Raw genomic sequence first — 20666 nt, forward strand, 5'->3', positions numbered from 1 at the left:
TCGAATAACTAACATTAGCTAGTTAATAGCTAGTTAATTAGCTAGCTAACATTAATGGTTCCAACCAACACTGTAAATTATTAATGAATGTATCTCCATCCCCTGGTTCAGCCCCTGTCCCAGTTCCTATACCATCCCCATCCCCTGGTTCAGCCCCTGTCCCAGTTCCTATACCATCCATCCCCATCTCTATCCCCTGGTTCAGCCCCTGTCCCAGTTCCTATACCATCCCCATCCCTATCCCCTGGTTCAGCCCCCCATGTCCCAGTTCCTATACCATCCCCATCCCCTGGTTCAGCCCCTGTCCCAGTTCCTATACCATCCCCATCCTTATCCCCTGGTTCAGCCTCTGTCCCAGTTCCTATACCATCCCCATCCCCTGGTTCAGCCCCTGTCCCAGTTCCTATACCATCCCCATCCCCATCCCCATCCCCTGGTTCAGCCCCTGTCCCAGTTCCTATACCATCCCCATCCCTATCCCCTGGTTCAGCCCCCCTGTCCCAGTTCCTATACCATCCCCATCCCCTGGTTCAGTCCCTGTCCCAGTTCCTATACCATCCCCATCCCCTGTCCCAGTTCCTATACCATCCCCATCCCCTGTCCCAGTTCCTATACCATCCCCATCCCCTGTCCCAGTTCCTATACCATCCCCATCCCCTGTCCCAGTTCCTATACCATCCCCATCCCCTGTCTCAGTTCCTATACCATCCCCATCCCCTGTCCCAGTTCCTATACCATCCCCATCCCCTGGTTCAGCCCCTGCCCCAGTTCCTATACCATCCCCATCCCCAGTCCCAGTTCCTATACCATCCCCATCCCCTGTCCCAGTTCCTATACCATCCCCATCCCCTGTCCCAGTTCCTATACCATCCCCATCCCCTGTCCCAGTTCCTATACCATCCCCTCCCCTGTCCCAGTTCCTATACCATCCCCATCCCCTGTCCCAGTTCCTATACCATCCCCTCCCCTGTCCCAGTTCCTATACCATCCCCATCCCCTGTCCCAGTTCCTATACCATCCCCATCCCCTGTCTCAGTTCCTATACCATCCCCATCCCCTGGTTCAGCCCCCATCCCCAGTTCCTATACCATCCCCATCCCCTGTCTCAGTTCCTATACCATCCCCATCCCCTGGTTCAGCCCCTGCCCCAGTTCCTATACCATCCCCATCCCCTGTCTCAGTTCCTATACCATCCCCATCCCCTGTCTCAGTTCCTATACCATCCCCATCCCCTGGTTCAGCCCCTGCCCCAGTTCCTATACCATCCCCATCCCCTGTCCCAGTTCCTATACCATCCCCATCCCCTGGTTCAGCCCCCCCATCCCCAGTTCCTATACCATCCCCATCCCCTGTCCCAGTTCCTATACCATCCCCATCCCCTGGTTCAGCCCCCCTGCCCCAGTTCCTATACCATCCCCATCCCCTGTCCCAGTTCCTATACCATCCCCATCCCCTGTCCCAGTTCCTATACCATCCCCATCCCCTGTCCCAGTTCCTATACCATCCCCTCCCCTGTCCCAGTTCCTATACCATCCCCATCCCCTGTCCCAGTTCCTATACCATCCCCATCCCCTGTCCCAGTTCCTATACCATCCCCATCCCCTGTCTCAGTTCCTATACCATCCCCATCCCCTGTCTCAGTTCCTATACCATCCCCATCCCCTGTCCCAGTTCCTATACCATCCCCATCCATCCCCATCCCAGTCCCAGTTCCTATACCATCCCCATCCCCTGGTTCAGCCCCTGTCCCAGTTCCTATACCATCCTCATCCCCTGGTCTTTTTCCTGCCTCTGGTTTGGCTCCTGTTCCCCAGGGGACAGGGGCTGAACTCTTCTCCAGCTGCCATAGGGAGTCCCCCAGATCAGGACTGATCCGCTGCACCACCATGTCATAGGCCATCCACGTCAGTAACACTGGGAAACCACAGGGGAGACAAGAGGGACATGGCTGTCAGAGTCAGACAGTAGTGGGCCATACTAAGTATGATTTAAAACACATGGCAGAATTTGTATTGAATTACACACACCCATTATCTTTTCTAAATGCAATTTAAAAAAAAGGGTGGGTAGTAAATGAAATATGGCAGTAGAGTTAGGAATTGTCAAAGTAAAAAGACAGTGTCAGCTATTTTTTCTAAGAATAGCACTGGCTACATCACACAGATGCTTAATAACGCTTGCTACCATACCTGATATATTTGCCACGTCTTTAATCATTCTCTCTAAATCCTTGATAAACTCCATCATCTCTTCGCCACAGTCATCGCCACAGCCATCTACAACCCCCCATATATTCTCATCAAGATTCGAATAACTAACATTAGCTAGTTAATAGCTAGTTAATTAGCTAGCTAACATTAATGGTTCCAACCAACACTGTAAATTATTAATGAATGTACCTAACTGATTGTGATAAATATGTATATGGTAAATAAGCATAAGGTATGGACGTGGATGAACTGGTTTATACATTTTCAAATCCGTTTTATTTTTGTGACATTTGATTGACAGGTTCACGCAGCTAGCTAAATTCATCATTAGAACCATAGGATTGTATGGTTATAAGATGAACTTAGCCTTAAGACGCATTGGGAAACCGGGCCCAGCAAAACGGATGAAAGACTGTGGCGGTATAGTGAGAACAGGGACATCTAGTGGTCAAAACGTGGTACTTTCACACTACTTGATGGTAAATAACGCAAGTGATTTCACAGAGAATACATTATATAGTATGGAGAAGCTATATTCCAAGCCGCAGCTTCATAATACTTGTCAAACATAGAGAACTTGTACTGTTTATTGGTTGTTGGGGTTGGGGCTTTTTTAAAATCATTTTGGGGGATTCCTAATACTCATTGGTAGGAAGAAGTTTGGTCCAAATTTGGTTGTTAGAACTATATTTATTTGATATTACCTGAATCCTATAAATTAAAATAACCAATTTGGGAGCAATAAAATAGCTTTATTTCCTCCGAGATCAAAATAGATTTCAACTAAATAATTTTTCAGGAATGCCAACCTTACCTGTTTCTAACTACAGAAACCATTTCAGAACAATCTGAGATGGTGGGTGTCATGGCTTGCTGAAGTGACATGGAATGACTCATATACTGTATGTGTAACAGTTTTGCTTCCTCACCTCACCCCTACCTGGGCTCAAACCATGGACCCTCTACACACATCAACAACTGCCTCCCACGAAGCATAGTTATCCATTGCTCCACAAAAGCAGAGCAAGAAACAACTACTTCAAGGTTTCAGAACGAGTGACGTCACCGATTGAAACACTATTAGTGTGCACCCCACTAACTAGCTAACCATTTCACACCGGTTGCATATGCAATTGCCAAATGTTTTAACATTTGTCAAACAGTTATTCCATTAAATGTGAGATATTTTGGCCTTACTACTGTTATTTTCAGTGTTCGCTTTATCCAGAAACCCTGCTTTTTCAGGGACTCCCTGAAACTTATCTGAGGCCCCTGGGGGTCCCATAGGGGGTCCAGACTTGTTGTGCAAATCACTGGCTATAGGAAGTTGTTTGTATGGCTGAATAGTGCAACATTCTGTGGTCTGTTTCAATACCCAGGAGAAAAGCCTGTAAGGTCAAGGTGAAGGTTCAATGTCCACTAGACTAGAACACACAGTCCTGTTTTTGTTTTTTCAAACAAGCAGAGAAATACGCTACTTCTGTGCTCACTGGGGCTATTGTGGCATTTCCTTTCCTACACTATGAGTTTTAGACCATAGCAGCACTTCCTACTTTGGCACTCTCATTGTCGATAGAAGTTGTTGTTCTGCGAAATGGCAGCCACTAAAGGCTTCTCTGAACTTTGAATCCACAGGTTCACCAACTTGCAACTCCCACTCCAAACCAACTTGCAACTCCCACTCCAAACCAACTTGCAACTCCCACTCCAAACCAATTTGTAACTCCCACTCCAAACCAACTTGTAACTCCCACTCCAAACTCCCACTCCAAACCAACTTGCAACTCCCACTCCAAACCAACTTGCAACTCCCACTCCAAACCAACTTGCAACTCCCACTCCACTCCAAACCAACTTGTAACTCCCACTCCAAACCAACTTGCAACTCCCACTCCAAACCAACTTGCAACTCCCACTCCAAACCAATTTGTAACTCCCACTCCAAACCAACTTGTAACTCCCACTCCAAACCAACTTGCAACTCCCACTCCAAACCAACTTGCAACTCCCACTCCAAACCAACTTGCAACTCCCACTCCAAACCAACTTGTAACTCCCACTCCAAACCAACTTGTAACTCCCACTCCAAACCAACTTGCAACTCCCACTCCAAACCAACTTGCAACTCCCACTCCAAACCAACTTGTAACTTCCACTCCAAACCAACTTGTAACTCCCACTCCAAACCAACTTGTAACTCCCACTCCAAACCAACTTGCAACTCCCACTCCAAACCAACTTGCAACTCCCACTCCAAACCAACTTGCAACTCCCACTCCAAACCAACTTGTAACTCCCACTCCAAACCAACTTGCAACTCCCACTCCACTCCAAACCAATTTGCAACTCCCACTCCAAACCAACTTGTAACTCCCACTCCAAACCAACTTGCAACTCCCACTCCAAACCAACTTGCAACTCCCACTCCAAACCAACTTGCAACTCCCACTCCAAACCAACTTGCAACTCCCACTCCAAACCAACTTGTAACTCCCACTCCAAACCAACTTGCAACTCCCACTCCAAACCAACTTGTAACTCCCACTCCAAACCAACTTGCAACTCCCACTCCAAACCAACTTGCAACTCCCACTCCAAACCAACTTGCAACTCCCACTCCAAACCAACTTGTAACTCCCACTCCAAACCAACTTGCAACTCCCACTCCACTCCAAACCAATTTGCAACTCCCACTCCAAACCAACTTGTAACTCCCACTCCAAACCAACTTGCAACTCCCACTCCAAACCAACTTGTAACTCCCACTCCAAACCAACTTGCAACTCCCACTCCAAACCAACGTGTAACTCCCACTCCAAACCAACTTGTAACTCCCACTCTAAACCAACTTGCAACTCCCACTCCAAACCAACTTGCAACTCCCACTCCAAACCAACTTGCAACTCCCACTCCAAACCAACTTGCAACTCCCACTCCAAACCAACTTGCAACTCCCACTCCACTCCAAACCAACTTGCAACTCCCACTCCAAACCAACTTGCAACTCCCACTCCAAACCAACTTGCAACTCCCACTCCAAACCAACTTGCAACTCCCACTCCAAACCAACTTGTAACTCCCACTCCAAACCAACTTGCAACTCCCACTCCAAACCAACTTGCAACTCCCAAAACCAACTTGCAACTCCCACTCCAAACCAACTTGCAACTCCCACTCCAAACCAACTTGCAACTCCCACTCCAAACCAACATGCAACTCCCACTCCAAACCAACTTGCAACTCCCACTCCAAACCAACTTGCAACTCCCACTCCAAACCAACTTGCAACTCCCACTCCAAACCAACTTGCAACTCCCACTCCAAATCAACTTGCAACTCCCACTCCAAACCAACTTGTAACTCCACCTCCAAACCAACTTGTAACTCCCACTCCAAACCAACTTGCAACTCCCACTCCAAACCAACTTGCAACTCCCACTCCAAACCAACTTGTAACTCCCACTCCAAACCAACTTGCAACTCCCACTCCAAACCAACTTGCAACTCCCACTCCAAACCAACTTGCAACTCCCACTCCAAACCAACTTGCAACTCCCACTCCAAACCAACTTGCAACTCCCACTCCAAACCAACTTGTAACTCCCACTCCAAACCAACTTGTAACTCCCACTCCAAACCAACTTGCAACTCCCACTCCAAACCAACTTGCAACTCCCACTCCAAACCAACTTGCAACTCCCACTCCAAACCAACTTGCAACTCCCACTCCAAACCAACTTGCAACTCCCACTCCAAACCAACATGCAACTCCCACTCCAAACCAACTTGCAACTCCCACTCCAAACCAACTTGCAACTCCCACTCCAAACCAACTTGCAACTCCCACTCCAAACCAACTTGTAACTCCACCTCCAAACCAACTTGTAACTCCCACTCCAAACCAACTTGCAACTCCCACTCCAAACCAACTTGCAACTCCCACTCCAAACCAACTTGTAACTCCCACTCCAAACCAACTTGCAACTCCCACTCCAAACCAACTTGTAACTCCCACTCCAAACCAACTTGTAACTCCCACTCCAAACCAACTTGCAACTCCCACTCCAAACCAACTTGCAACTCCCACTCCAAACCAACTTGCAACTCCCACTCCAAACCAACTTCCAACTCCCACTCCAAACCAACGTGCAACTCCCACTCCAAACCAACCTGCAACTCCCACTCCAAACCAACTTGCAACTCCCACTCCAAACCAACTTGCAACTCCCACTCCAAACCAACTTCCAACTCCCACTCCAAACCAACTTCCAACTCCCACTCCAAAACAATCGATTCCTCGACTCCTTGCCGACTCCCATTTATGTGTGTCAAGCTTCTCGACTCGGTATTTTTGCAACGGAGGAAAGTTTTCGTAGGCTACTTCCGAGGTCACAAACTCTCATGTATTTCACAGCAAAGAAAGAGCCAGCGAGAGAGAGGGAGACTTGAGATAGGGGAGGGGTACAGTCAGGCATGTTGGCCACCAGGCAGACAGTTAGAACTGCATCGGTAATCAAAATATGTATAGGCTATGGCAGTGCTGTATTTTATACTTTTGGTGAATTTACGAGGCAGATTACCAAAGATATAGCCGACTGTCTGCCTGCCCTGATCCACTCTCTCCCTCGCCTGCACTTTCTCTTCGCTATGAAAAACGCTAATGTGTGTTTGGTCTTCGGTCCGCTGCGTGTAGAAAATATCGGCCTACTTCTTAGGCTGGCTGTTGATGTCTTAGGCAGTGGCGGTTCTAGCACCATTCTGCACCAACTGCAATTTGTATTCAGACATTTGGAACAACACAAATAAATAATCATAACATTTAAAAAATATATACAAAAATAAGACTCATAAATATAAAAAAGTAACAAAGTCAAATATAAACGAATTTTTGTTTTTGTGCACTCGAGCATCAATACATTACTCATCCCCCAACACTGTCAACCAAGAGTCCAGACTAAACCAATTCACCTTGCTGGTGTGCAGACTGGTTTTATATTATTCTTAACGATTTAGCACAAACCAGAAAAAAATGCAACAATATGTCCGTGAAACTATATATTCACAGTATTGTGAATTAATTGTGGTTTATTTGGTAGCATGTCATAGTGTGACTCATTTGACTAATTGCAGTAGTACTGTACAGAATTAGAGGTGCACTATTTGATAGATTCCCCTGCTCACCCTACCTCGGGATCTCAAGCAGCAGCTTGAATCTGCAGGATGGGGGGGTCTTGTTATTAGGAAGGATGTCTACCATGGATAGCTAAAATAATTATTATGATCACACTTCATCAATTTAAATATTATGGGGACACCTATACATTTGGCAGTCCAGCACGAGTTATTAGTGTAGCGTATTATTGTCTTGACATGACATTGAAATATCTTCACGCCTAGAATACAAACCTCCAGCCTTCCGTCATAAGAGTCAATTGCATTTGAAAATAAAGAATTACAGGGGGACGGTTTGGGAAAACGAATCCTGTGTGAATCGTCCTTAGAAATACCCACATGCCTGAATAATAATTGCATAACCAACGTCTGTAGTAATACACGTCCGAATAGGGCTATAACATGGAAAATAACAGGTTGAACCATTTAGAATGCGCCCCATAATCCCATGGGATCCGTCGTGGGTGCACACAGCATAAATATGACATAAACAATTATAGTTCCTACACATCACATTCTATATGCAAACCAAATAGGTTGTTATAGGTTAAGTTGATAAGCAAATTGGCAGCATCATGCTCATGTTAGTCTTCCTAGTATGACTCTGAAATAATGAGGTGGCGTGTACGTGTGCTCGCATCCGTTTCAGCGTGTTTGGGAGTCTTCTACTCCAAAAACCATGGAATCGTGCACCACTAGGGGTTGGTTACGGTTAGCGTTTGTTAAACATAATAAATAAATTGTAGAAATGGGCGGGGCTTTGTGACTGTGGTATATAAACTAGTGACGGGGGGTTGAGCAGATGCCGCGTTTAAGTACTAGTCGGAACTAGGAAACTCTGAATTTACTGACTCGCAAACTGTTGGATCGCGTCGCGTGTATAACTAGGCTACAACCATTTAGCGAGTTGAACATTTCAGAATTTCCTAGTTTCGACTAATGCGTGAACGCGACAAGACAGACCTGTGCGAGCGGCCTGTTGCTACTCACTACGTAGACAGTTTAAACTCTGTACTGTCTGACGTAGGTGTCGTTTGCCTGCTAGTGGCTTTCACTGTAAAAACATGGCGAGGTTTAGCGAGCATGGGATTCGCCTCAGTTCCGTAAGTATTTTTCAAATAAGTTATTTATTGTGTGTTGTTAGCTATTTCGTTTGTAATTTGCATTCGTTCTTATATGCTAGATGTGTTGTTGACGTTTTGTTTTTATTATAAAGGAAAATAGTAAATATCGAAGTTGTTTTTTTGCAGATGAGTCCGTCCTTCCTGAATAGTAATTCAACAAGTCATACGTGGCCTTTCAGCGCAGTTGCAGAACTAATAGGTAACAACAGTCAACTTTCATTTTGATATTCTGTGTTTTCATTTCCCCTTCCGCTGAAGGCAGGAAAGTTGCAAATGTTTGTGCCTAAAAATGTACTGGTGGCATGGCTTCCGCATAATAAAATACAATAGACGCCTTGTCTGTGTGTGTGTGTTGCCCGCACTTCATCGACAGTCTTACCATCCACCTGTTCTTTTCTCATCTCAATATGTGTCACATGTGACAGTATAAGTTATACTTTAGTTATAACATGTTAGTATATTCAAATGAAGTTCCATATTTTACAGAGGAGAAAATGTTATGCCTACAGTAACTTCATTATGACGTCGCTTGCCAGGCATTCACAAGTTTTCTTTAGGTGGAATTTAGTTCCTCATTCATATCAACGCAGTAACACTACTTGCGATGCGGGTCAAATATGTTTTATATTCATGTTCGTTGTTTATTCTCATCTAAATGCTGTATATGTTTCAAGTTGTCAGAGTTGAGAAGCCTCCGCTCTGTGCATGCATAGGCCCTGGAAGTAAGGGTGCTGATCGAGAGTACTTCAGCAACCCCTGAAAAATCTGAATTAAAAAATATATCTATATATTTTTATTATTATTATTTTAATGTAGTGCACTGGGCCTTTAATAGTCCTCTATTAGGGGACAATCTGCAGCTTGGGCAAACCCCAGCAACAAAAAAATTGCAGCACCTCCACCCCTAAACTACTTCCCGCAGCTATGTGTGCATGATTATTGGTTGGAATAGACCAGTTGGTTCGTGCCGTGTGCATTGTCCGTTGGTCACCTTCAAATTTGTGAAAGCCTCTGCGATTTGCATACTTGGAATAACCCCGAGTGTGGTGCACACTGTAGACTTGCATTTGGATAAGATACGCAGTGCTTGACTTGGGCAGGAACTCACCTTAGCTGAGTACCAGCACCCTAAATGTTCTACTACTTGAGCTCCTGTTCCCCTTACAGAATATTAACTAAAAAGTATTGTGGAGCTCCTGCACCTAAATATAAACAGTACCTGCACCCAACTTAAGTACCAGCACCTATTTTAGTCCAAGTCAAGCACTGAAGATACATACTGGGCGCGTTCGTACATACTGGGCGCGTTCGAGCAGATCACTTTTGTCAAGGTGGTGACCTTACAACGTGTGTTGCATTATGAGGATAAAAATGGTCCGACTTGACAACTGCATGAGCTTTACAAAAACCATTTGATCAAAGGTCATGAAGTTTAGACTCTAGTCGACTGCAAATTTCTGAAGTTGCTATTCACCAACTTCATCCTGCAGCCATCACTGCATTGTGGGAGGCTGTCAACCAATCGTTAGGGTGCATTTGTTTGACCCACGTGAACGTGACCAAAGATGTGACTAAAACAGAAACCAACCTTTCTGCAGTTCATGTATAATTGAAGGTGATATTTGAGGCTCTCTTTCACCAATTGATAGTACAATGTACACGCATATTTACAACGTGTGACTGTGTGATATGGGCTTGGAGACATGTTTATTTTGCCATTAAAAATACACTTTTATAAACAATGGCAACACTGCCATGTTGCACTGAGCCTTCCTGTTGGAAAACCACATTCATGTCCGGATTTCGGCTGTTGCAGATGCACCTCCCCCGACTTCACTCCTGGACTCAAACAAGACCATTGTTTTGTAACTTTGTTTAAAGGCCCAATGCAGTCATTTTATATCAATATCAAATCCTTTCTGGGTAACAGTACCTTACTGTAATAGATTTCCATTCAAATGGTCAAAATAGCTTTTTAGAATTTTGCTAGGACTGTGTGGTAGTGAAAACTGAAAACTAGCTGTTATTGGCAGAGGTTTGGAGCTCAATTTGTTATTGGTCTATTAACGAATTTACCGCATGGTGATGTCACCATGGAAAGCCTAAACTCCAGCCCATGCAAACCTACTGATTAGAATGTCCCGTGTAGATTTCATTTTCAAACAGCAACTATCAGGAAATAAAACTGATCAAGTTTTTTAACACTTACAGTGTTAGTTTCCTCAACTGTTGTACAATATGATATAAAACACAGGACATCGTTTGGAAATGTGGGGTACTGGGGTCACAAGGGACCACTTTTACATTATGCAGGATAAGTTGGTCAACTGATTTTAATAATTACAGTACACCCCCTGTCTAGACACAGTTACTGTGAAGCACTGTGTGACTTTTTCAACTTGTTCTACAATAGTTTTTACAACCATTTTTCATGTAAAAAGGGCTTTATAAATTCATTTAATGATTGATTGACTGACTTTGTGCTGTGTAGATAATGCGTCAGACCCGGGTGTGACAGCCAGGCAGATCTGGGTAGATGTGGTGGAGGAACAGCAACAGCTCTGTCTGGCCTTCACTGACAACGGCAGCGGCATGACCCCCAACAAACTGCACAAAATGCTCAGGTGAGAAACACAGGCTTACGTACGTTTGGCTACACACACACTGCTGTTTGATCATCCATGTTGCAGCCTCTACACACACACACACACACACTGCTATGTGAAAGGTTATACTGTAATTACCCATACATAAACAACTGAGTTGAATTACTAACATTTTGTCTTTGTTCCACACCCTTTTTTTTCTCACTTATGCGACATGCCCACTCTCTCTCACGTAAACCCGTGAACACACAATCGCTCTCTTTTCTCCCCCTCATTCTCACATACACACAAACACACATCCTACACACAAACTATCTCTCTGCACACAAATACAGACCCACTTCTCTCACTTCCACACCAATACACACACGTCTCCAACTAACGCTGCAATCTCACCCCACTCTTTCTCTTTGTCTGTTCAGTTTTGGTTTCACAGAGAAAGGGTCTGGTAAGGGCAGCCACCAGGCCATCGGTGTCTATGGAAACGGCTTTAAGTCTGGCTCCATGCGTCTGGGTCGTGACGCTCTGATCTTCACTAAGAACGGAGGCTGTCTGACTGTCGGCATGCTGTCCCAGAGCTACCTACAGGCTATAAAGGCACAGGCTGTCATCGTCCCCATAGTGCCCTTCAACCAACAGACCAATATCCTTACACAGAGAGAGATAGGACCCAATGCAGTATCATTGATGCTTTGGAAATGTTTCCTAAATGTTTGTCATGCCAATAAAGCAATTTAATTTGAGAGAGAGGAAGACTGACAGAGAGGAAGACAGACAGAGAGGAAGACAGACAGAGAGGAAGACTGACAGAGAGGAAGACTGACAGAGAGGAAGAGAGACAGAGAGGAAGACTGACAGAGAGGAAGACAGACAGAGAGGAAGACAGACAGATAGGAAGACTGACAGAGAGGAAGACAGACAGAGGAAGACAAGAGTACATGCATGTGTGTGTTCGAAGGATTGATTGAAAAACTGTGTGTGTGCGTCCGTGTGCTTGCCTGTATGTGTATCCTGGTTGCTCTCCTTAACTATGTCTTACAGGTGCTGGTAGTGACTGAGGACTCTGAGGCCAGTCTGAATGCCATCCTGACCCACTCTCTGATCCACACTCAGAAGGAGCTGCTACAGCACTTTGACTCCATCCTCTCCAAGAAGGGCACTAAGATCCTCATCTGGAACATACGCAGGTCAGGAAACACACCCACGTAATCGCTGTGAGATGGCTAGCTAGTTTGCGGTGCGAGCTATTAGTGTTTCCAACGATGACGTCTCTCGCTCTGAGACCTCAAAATAGAAGTTTCCTTTGCTCTGCAAGGGCCGCTGCTTTTGCGGAGCGATAGGTAATGGATGCTTTGAGGGTGACTGTTGTCAATGTTTTCAAAGGGTCCCTGATTCGAGTCCAGGTTGGGGCAAGGAGAGGGACGGAAGCAAAACTGTTACACACAAACACATTCTGCTTATTTGTTAGTAATGACACAGTATTGGGTATCATCTCTGATAGCAGAAAGGATCAGTGGCCAATTAATAATTCATTACAGGCAAGTGGGATATTTTATCATTCTTTGAAGAATGAAGCTGACATAAGTAATGAGTTCTACAATATCACGTACAGGAACAAAGATGGTAAGCCGGAGCTGGATTTCGAGACAGATGAGTTTGACATCCGGATGCCAGAGATCCACTCAGAGGAGACCAAGACTAGAGGCAGGAAGAAGAGCTTCCCTGGACCGCAGAGGACTGACCACACCATCCCAGAGATGGACTACTCCCTGAGAGTGAGTGATAAAAAAAGATGAGTGATGATGTGTTACAATGAGAGTGAGTGTTGAGCGAGTGATGAGAGACATGTCAGGGTGGTTAAGAGAAAGTTAACTGTAAACATTTCAGTCACCTTGGAACTCTATTCAACAACTGTATTCGCCAGAGGATTGTGACCTTGAATGCAGCATAGCCAAACAGAGTGATAAAGGAAGGTGAGAAGGTCTGATGGTTTAGAATAGGATTCTCTATAAAGTCTCATTCATTCACATTCTCTCACAGGCCTACCTCAGCATCTTGTACCTGAAGCCTCGGACTCAGATCATCCTGCGACAGAAGAAGGTTCAGACCAAGCTGGTCGCCAAGAGCCTGTCGCAGATTGAGAACGATGTTTATAAACCCCAATTCAATGTATCCTTCTGTAGAACTAGAATCTGTTGGTCCATTCATTTCTATCCAAAAACGATTATTGCGTTTATCAAAGTATTCTGTAAGTAATAGAACTTAACCTTAACATACGTTATCCTAACTTAACTTACATAGCGACGATGCAAAGTACTGTGGTCACTTGTACAGGCTTCAGTCTAGGCGTATGCCCAGAAAACTTAACTTAACCTTAACCATTTCTATCAGAAAGACAGAGTTAAGGTCACCTTTGGGTTCAACCGTAAGAACAAAGACCACTATGGCATCATGATGTACCACAAGAACCGCCTCATCAAGTCCTATGAGAAGGTTGGCTACCAGATCAAGGTACATATTAATTAAAGACTGTAATGTTGAGTTTATCTGTCAACACCTGGGGCCACAAACAAGATATATGATATGAGAGATTGTGTGAGGTTTTGGTGTAATAGTTATACTGTAGACAATAATGTGCGCTCTCTCTCCTTTTAAATCACTCCTCCATCTCTATTCCCTTCTCTCTCCCTCTAAATCTCCATCTCTCACTCCTATATACCTCACCCTCTTCCCACCTCTCCCTCTACTTCTCCTTTACCTCTATATCTCTCTCTTCTTCTTTTTTCCCCCCTCTCCCTGTTTCAGTCGTCAGGTCAGAGGGCAGGGGTTGGGGTTATTGGAGTCATTGAGTGCAACTTCCTGAAGCCGGCTCACAACAAGCAAGACTTTGAATACACCAAAGAGTACAGGTACAACACACACACAAATGAATCAGTATTATCATGAACCAGATGAGCAGATTGACATGCTATTTATAGTTCAGGATGTGAACATCCTCTATATTTGTGTGGTTTGAAACAGGCTGACCCTGTCGTCCCTGGGGCTGAAGCTCAACGACTACTGGAATGAGATGATGGAGAAAAAGGCGAGAGAACGAGAGTTCCTGGCAGCGGAGAAGAAGAATGAAGAGGAAGATGAGGAGGAGGAGGAAGAGGAGGAGTGAGTTTTTATGTTTGTTTAGTTTGATTTATTTTGGATGATTGTTGCTACAGACTGTCAAATATTACCGTGACATCACAGTGCAAGTACAGGGCTAACATGGATGGCTTGTGGTTAAGAAACAGGAAATGAAAAGTGTGATTTGTTTAACTTGTGTGTCCACAACAAAATATGCCTGGTGTGTGTGTATGTGTGCGTGCGTGTGTTTGTACATGTGTGTAGGAGTCCAGTGTGGCTGCAGTGTGAGGACTGTCTGAGGTGGAGGCGTGTCCCAGAAGGCCACTACAGCTCCACCCCTGAACACTGGAGCTGCAGCCAGAACCCCAACACCATGCTCAGGTACCAGTGAGAGACAGAGAGAGAGGGCTCTATTTTAACAAACCTAACCTGGCGTTAGGGCTGGAAAATGTTTTTACATGACGCCTTAGCGCCGCCTTAACGCCAGACAAAAATAGAGCCAAGAGAGAGAGAGATAGCAAGTGTGCATGCATTCAAGCTTTCAGGAGTGTATTTGCATGTTAGGTTGTCTTTGTTCTCATCAACTGTACTTAATCATCTGACCTGGGGTGTGTATTTCAGGACTTTCTCATCTGACCTGTGGTGTGTATTTCAGGAGTTCCTCATCTGACCTGTGGTGTGTATTTCAGGAGTTCCTCATCTGACCTGTGGTGTGTATTTCAGGAGCTGCTCTTTGCCAGAGGAAGCAGAGGAGAGTGAAGAAGAGTTAACGCCAAGCTACCAGAAGAAGACCTACAAGAAGTAAATATACCACCACCTACTCTCTCCTCCACCCTACTCTCAATCCCTCTCTCCTCCACCCTACTCTCACCTCCATCCCACTCTTACTCCCTCTCTCCTCCACCCTACTCTCACCTCCACCCCACTCTCACTCCCTCTCTCCTCCACCCTACTCTCACTCCCTCTCTCCTCCACCCTACTCTTAGTCCCTCTCTCCTCCACCCTACTCTCACTCCCTCTCTCCTCCACCCTACTCTCACTCCCTCTCTCCTCCACCCTACTCTCTCCTCCACCCTACTCTCACCTCCACCCCACTCTCACTCCCTCTCTCCTCCACCCTACTCTCACTCCCTCTCTCCTCCACCCTACTCTTACTCCCTCTCTCCTCCACCCTACTCTTACTCCCTCTCTCCTCCACCCCACTCTCACCCCTTCTCTTCCACCCTATTCTCTGCTCCACCCTACTCTCTCCTCCACCCTACTCTCACCTCCACCCCACTCTCTCTCCCTCTCTCCTCCACCCTACTCTCACTCCCTCTCTCCTCCACCCTACTCTTACTCCCTCTCTCCTCCACCCTACTCTTACTCCCTCTCTCCTCCACCCCACTCTCACCCCCTTTCCTCCACCATATTCTCTCCTCTAACCTACTCTCCTCCACCCTACTCTCACTCCCTCTCTCCTCTACCCTACTCTCACTCCCTCTCTCCTCCACCCTACTCTCACTCCCTCTCTTTTCCACCCTACTCTCACTCCCTCTCTCCTCTACCTACTCTCTCCTCCTCCCTACTCTCACTCCTTCTCTCCTTCACCCTACTCTCTCCTCCACCCTACTCTCTCCTCCACCCTACTCTCACCTCCACCCTCTCTCCTCTACCTACTCTCTCCTCCTCCCTACTCTCACTCCCTCTCTCCTCCACCTACTCTCACCTCCACCCTACTCTCTCCTCCACCCTACTCTCTCCACCCTACTCTCACCTCCACCCTACTCTCTCCTCCACCCTACTCTCTCCTCCACCCTACTCTCACCTCCACCCTACTCTCTCCTCCACCCTACTCTCACCTCCACCCTACTCTCTCCTCCACCCTACTCTCTCCTCCACTCTACTCTCACTCCCTCTCTCCTCCACCCTACTCTCTCCTCCACTCTACTCTCACTCCCTCTCTCCTCCACCCTACTCTCACCTCCACCCTACTCTGCTCTTCATGTACGCCAGATGCACAGTCAATTAATATCTGTACTGGCGCTTTGTTTGATGTGTGTGTGCATGGCTGTGTGTGTGTGGCTAGTGGCTACGCATGTGTGGGTGTGTGTGTGTATATGCAATGCCATGTATTTGCACTCTCTGTGTGCATGTGTCAGTTTGTGGTTTGTGAGTTTTACGTTGTTATTCTCAGTAAAAACCACAGTGTCAGAACAAACCTGACTTCCTCCTTCAGTTGAATATTTTCTTCATATTTATACTTTAGGCCTACTCTACTATGCTTATCTATACTGTACTGAGCCATGTATCTCGGTTGTTCCATTCACTGCTGTTTCCATTCTGTGTCTAAAAAGGGACCAAGGCCTGGTCAGAAAACGAGGCCGTCCGCGGAAGCACCATGTACTCCCCCAAGGCCTGTCTGAGCCGGTCCTCCTCCGCCCTCTGCCCCGTGATGCCCCCCTCCCTCTGTCTGAGCCGGTCCTCCTCCGCCCTCTACCCCGTGATGCCCCCCTGCCTCTGACTGAACCGGTCCTCCTCCGCCCCCTACCCCCTGATGCCCCCCTGCCTCTGACTGAACCGGTCCTCCTCCGCCCTCTACCCCCTGATGCCCCCCTCCATCTGCTCACAGAGGAGACTGAGAACAGCGAGCAGAATAAGCCAGTGGCTCCACTGGTGGCCACTTTAGAGGATGACGAGGACAACATGGCACAGTCCCAGTCTGGGTCAGAGACATGCGCACCCACACGCGCATGCAAACGCTCATACAGGTAACAAAATAAAGGAAACACCAACATATGTCTTAATAGGGCGTTGGACCTCCACGAGCCAGAACAGCTTCAATGCACCTTGGCATAGATTCTACAAGTGTCTGGAACTCTAGTGGAGGGATGCAACACCATTGTTCTATGAGAAATTACCATTATTTGGTATTTTGTTGGTGTTGTAAAACACTGTTTCTGGCACTGCTCCAGAATCTTCCAGAATTTGGGTTGAGATCTGGTGACTGAGACACACACACACACACGCCCTTTAAACTCTCTATGCTCCTTTGAGACCCCTCTTTCAAAGTCACTGCGATCTCTTCTAGCCATGATAGCCAAAAGTATGGGCAACTGGGCATTTTTATATACCCTACGCATGATGCTATTGCTTAATTAACTCAGGAACCACACCTGTGTGGAAGTATCTGCTTTCAATATATTTTGTATCCCTCATTTACTCAAGTGTTTCCTTTATTTTGGCAGTTACATGTACATATACACTCACGCTTACTCGAACACACACACAAATGCACATACGCACATATGCATATATATACAAGTAAAACTAAATGCATGCTCTTCAACCGATCGCTACCTGCACCTACCCGCCTGTCCAACATCACTACTCTGGACGGCTCTGACTTAGAATACGTGGACAACTACAAATACTTAGGTGTCTGGTTAGACTGTAAACTCTCCTTCCAGACCCATATCAAACATCTCCAATCCAAAGTTAAATCTAGAATTGGCTTCCTATTTCGCAACAAAGCATCCTTCACTCATGCTGCCAAACATACCCTTGTAAAACTGACCATCCTACCAATCCTCGACTTTGGCGATGTCATTTACAAAATAGCCTCCAATACCCTACTCAACAAATTGGATGCAGTCTATCACAGTGCAATCCGTTTTGTCACCAAAGCCCCATATACTACCCACCATTGCGACCTGTACGCTCTCGTTGGCTGGCCCTCGCTTCATACTCGTCGCCAAACCCACTGGCTCCATGTCATCTACAAGACCCTGCGAGGTAAAGTCCCCCCTTATCTCAGCTCACTGGTCACCATAGCATCTCCCACCTGTAGCACACGCTCCAGCAGGTATATCTCTCTAGTCACCCCCAAAACCAATTCTTTCTTTGGCCGCCTCTCCTTCCAGTTCTCTGCTGCCAATGACTGGAACGAACTACAAAAATCTCTGAAACTGGAAACACTTATCTCCCTCACTAGCTTTAAGCACCAACTGTCAGAGCAGCTCACAGATTACTGCACCTGAACATAGCCCACCTATAATTTAGCCCAAACAACTACCTCTTTCCCAACTGTATTTAATTTATTTATTTATTTTGCTCCTTTGCACATTCTTCCATTGCAAAACTACCATTCCAGTGTTTTACTTGCTGTATTGTATTTACTTTGCCACCATGGCCTTTTTTGCCTTTACCTCCCTTCTCACCTCATTTGCTCACATTGTATATAGACTTGTTTATACTGTATTATTGACTGTATGTTTGTTTTACTCCACGTGTAACTCTGTGTCGTTGTATCTGTCGAACTGCTTTGCTTTATCTTTATCTGGTTAAATAAAGGTGAAATAAAAATAAATAAATATAGATAGATATACACACACAAACACACACTCAGTCTCTCTCTGTCTCAGCAGAAACAAGCGGAAGTCAATATGGCCGCCCAGGGACATGGAAAAGAGACCACAACCATGGGCGGGTCCACACCCATTCGCTGACGAGATCCAAGATGTGCAACAACCTGGGAAAGACGGCAACGAACCACAGACACTGACTGGGCAGACAGAGAAGACCAAGGGGGAAAAGGCACCACTTGGGGCCACCAGAGGAGGCCTTTCCCAGCCCAGCTCCAGCCTTGCCTGGCCTCCCTCCCTCACTTCAGCCCAGACGGTGGTGGTGTCCCCCCTGAGTCGCCCGGAGGGCCCCTGGCCCCGGGCTCTGACCCTGGAGGGAGCTGGTTCAGAAAGGGGAGCCCTGGTCCAGAGACTGGCTGGACTGGAGAAGGAGGCTCAGAGGCTGAGGAGGATACTGGGTTCCAACGCACCCCCAGCAACGCAGGACACTGTGGTGATGACAGAGGCTGCCTCTGGGGATAAGGCATCTGGTGGGGTGGGGGCGGAGACAACGGTGGCCATGGTAACCAAACAGGACCCAAAGGAGGTCAGTAGGGTTAACTATGAATTTAGTAAAGGTCTGAATGTTTTTCAAGATTAGTGAAATCAAAAGACCTACTGTCCCCATTAGGATACATGAAGAACATTATAAAATTGTTAGTTCCAAGCTTTCTTATTAGTTCAAACTGGTATTCTAGCTGTCAATTCTTCTGAATTTAAACTTTTATAGAGACATGTATCCCATTACCTCTTTTCTCACTACAGTGTGAGAGCTCAGCTTCCCCTGGCATACCAGGGCTGGTTGTGGAGGGCATCCAGCCCCAGAGAGAGCAGCCTGAGCTGGGCAGGCTGAGGAGGGAGAAGGCTGACCCCCAGAGCAGGCTGAGACAGACTGACAGCCCAGTGACCAGGGACCAGAGCTCCCGGTATGTTTACCCACGCAGAGACAGAAACACACCCACAGACAGAAATACACACACCCTATAATCCATCGGTTCTTTAGATTTGCATTCTCTCTCTAACTTTCTGCTCTCTGTATTTCCCAGCATTGTGCAGGAGAACCTCCACAAAATCCGAGGGAACGTGGTGGCTCTGCTGTCAGCCATCCTGCCCCACCTGGACCTGCAGGGCATCAGCCTGGATACGCCAGACGTAGACAGCATCCTGCAGCAGATCATAGACGCCAACTCACTGTCTCCACTCTAGAACCCACTCTCAGTGCTCTAGAACCCACTCTCAGTGCTCTAGAACTCACTCTCACCACTAGTACTTATGCTCACCACTCTACTGTAGGTAACATATTGTTTATTTTTCCATACCGACCTGGAACCCCTATGTCCACAACACATTATCCACACACTGACTCACATTGTAATGGCTGACCCATCTTAATAGCCCGACTGACTATCACATTGTAAATACTTCATCCCCAATTGACCCTGCCTAAGTTCAGATGCGTTGTACTGTACTCGTTGAGTGTGAGATGTTGTAATACTGTACTCAGATCAGCTTGCTATGCTGTATGTTTTACCTTCACCATATGTAAAGGATCCACATAAGTAACCAGCAGTCTGCTTCATTTAATATCATGTGTTATTACTTGTCAATCAGAGACCCTGGCTTGTGTGAGAGAAGCTGAGAAGCCTATTACTGTTTGCTTTTCATCCTTGCTACTGTTTTTAATACGTTTGTTAATTATTTTGTCATTTGAATATATGAACATGTTCCTTGATAGTGTTAGGGCTGGACTTAAACAACCCTGTCATTACAATGTTTTATAGTTTTACCGTTTGTTTGCTTGCATATCTTTTTAAAGAAATTCAACCAGGTATCATGATTTTGTGATCTTTTGTCTGACTTGAGTTTAACAGGCACCATTTTTGTTCTAAACACCCTAGCCCTCGTCTTGTCTGAAGCATGTTGTTATCTGTGTTTGAGTTCAAACAATGAGAAATAGCTAACAAAAGTTTATAAAATTGGTCAGTAGACAATATTGACCACAGGGAGGCAGAGTGGCCATCATCATTTTTCCTATATTTTACTGTGAGCAGAACT

At 46.1% G+C, this 20666-nt stretch overlaps 1 protein-coding gene across 2 annotated transcripts; it reads left to right on the forward strand.

Moving 5' to 3' along the window:
• The first annotated feature begins 8195 nt into the window (after positions 1-8195).
• LOC115121685 (MORC family CW-type zinc finger protein 3-like) lies at positions 8196-20440 on the forward strand. Of its 2 annotated transcripts, none has more exons than XM_029650810.2 (16): positions 8196-8485; positions 8633-8705; positions 10998-11130; positions 11535-11755; positions 12152-12299; positions 12725-12887; positions 13153-13281; positions 13504-13623; positions 13918-14021; positions 14134-14271; positions 14494-14610; positions 14953-15030; positions 16566-16979; positions 18633-19158; positions 19377-19537; positions 19658-20440. In XM_029650810.2, exons 1-16 carry the CDS (start codon positions 8447-8449, stop codon positions 19815-19817), a joined length of 2724 nt encoding a protein of 907 aa, XP_029506670.2. In that variant the 5' UTR covers positions 8196-8446; the 3' UTR covers positions 19818-20440. The 2 variants fall into 2 exon arrangements, with proteins under 2 accessions (XP_029506670.2, XP_064874507.1); XM_065018435.1 differs by having other exon boundaries at positions 18636-19158.
• The last annotated feature ends 226 nt before the right edge of the window (positions 20441-20666 follow it).

Source organism: Oncorhynchus nerka, linkage group LG5 (assembly GCF_034236695.1).
Source record: "Oncorhynchus nerka isolate Pitt River linkage group LG5, Oner_Uvic_2.0, whole genome shotgun sequence".
In the NCBI taxonomy this organism is placed as follows: domain Eukaryota; kingdom Metazoa; phylum Chordata; class Actinopteri; order Salmoniformes; family Salmonidae; genus Oncorhynchus; species Oncorhynchus nerka.

Coding starts and splice junctions, on each gene's coding strand:
- LOC115121685 (XM_029650810.2), top strand. CDS start 8,447: ATGGCGAGGTTTAGCGAGCATGGGATTCGCCTCAGTTCC. Junction 12,300..12,724: donor CTCATCTGGAACATACGCAG/GTCAGGAAACAC, acceptor TATCACGTACAG/GAACAAAGATGGTAAGCCGG. Junction 15,031..16,565: donor CAGAAGAAGACCTACAAGAA/GTAAATATACCA, acceptor GTGTCTAAAAAG/GGACCAAGGCCTGGTCAGAA.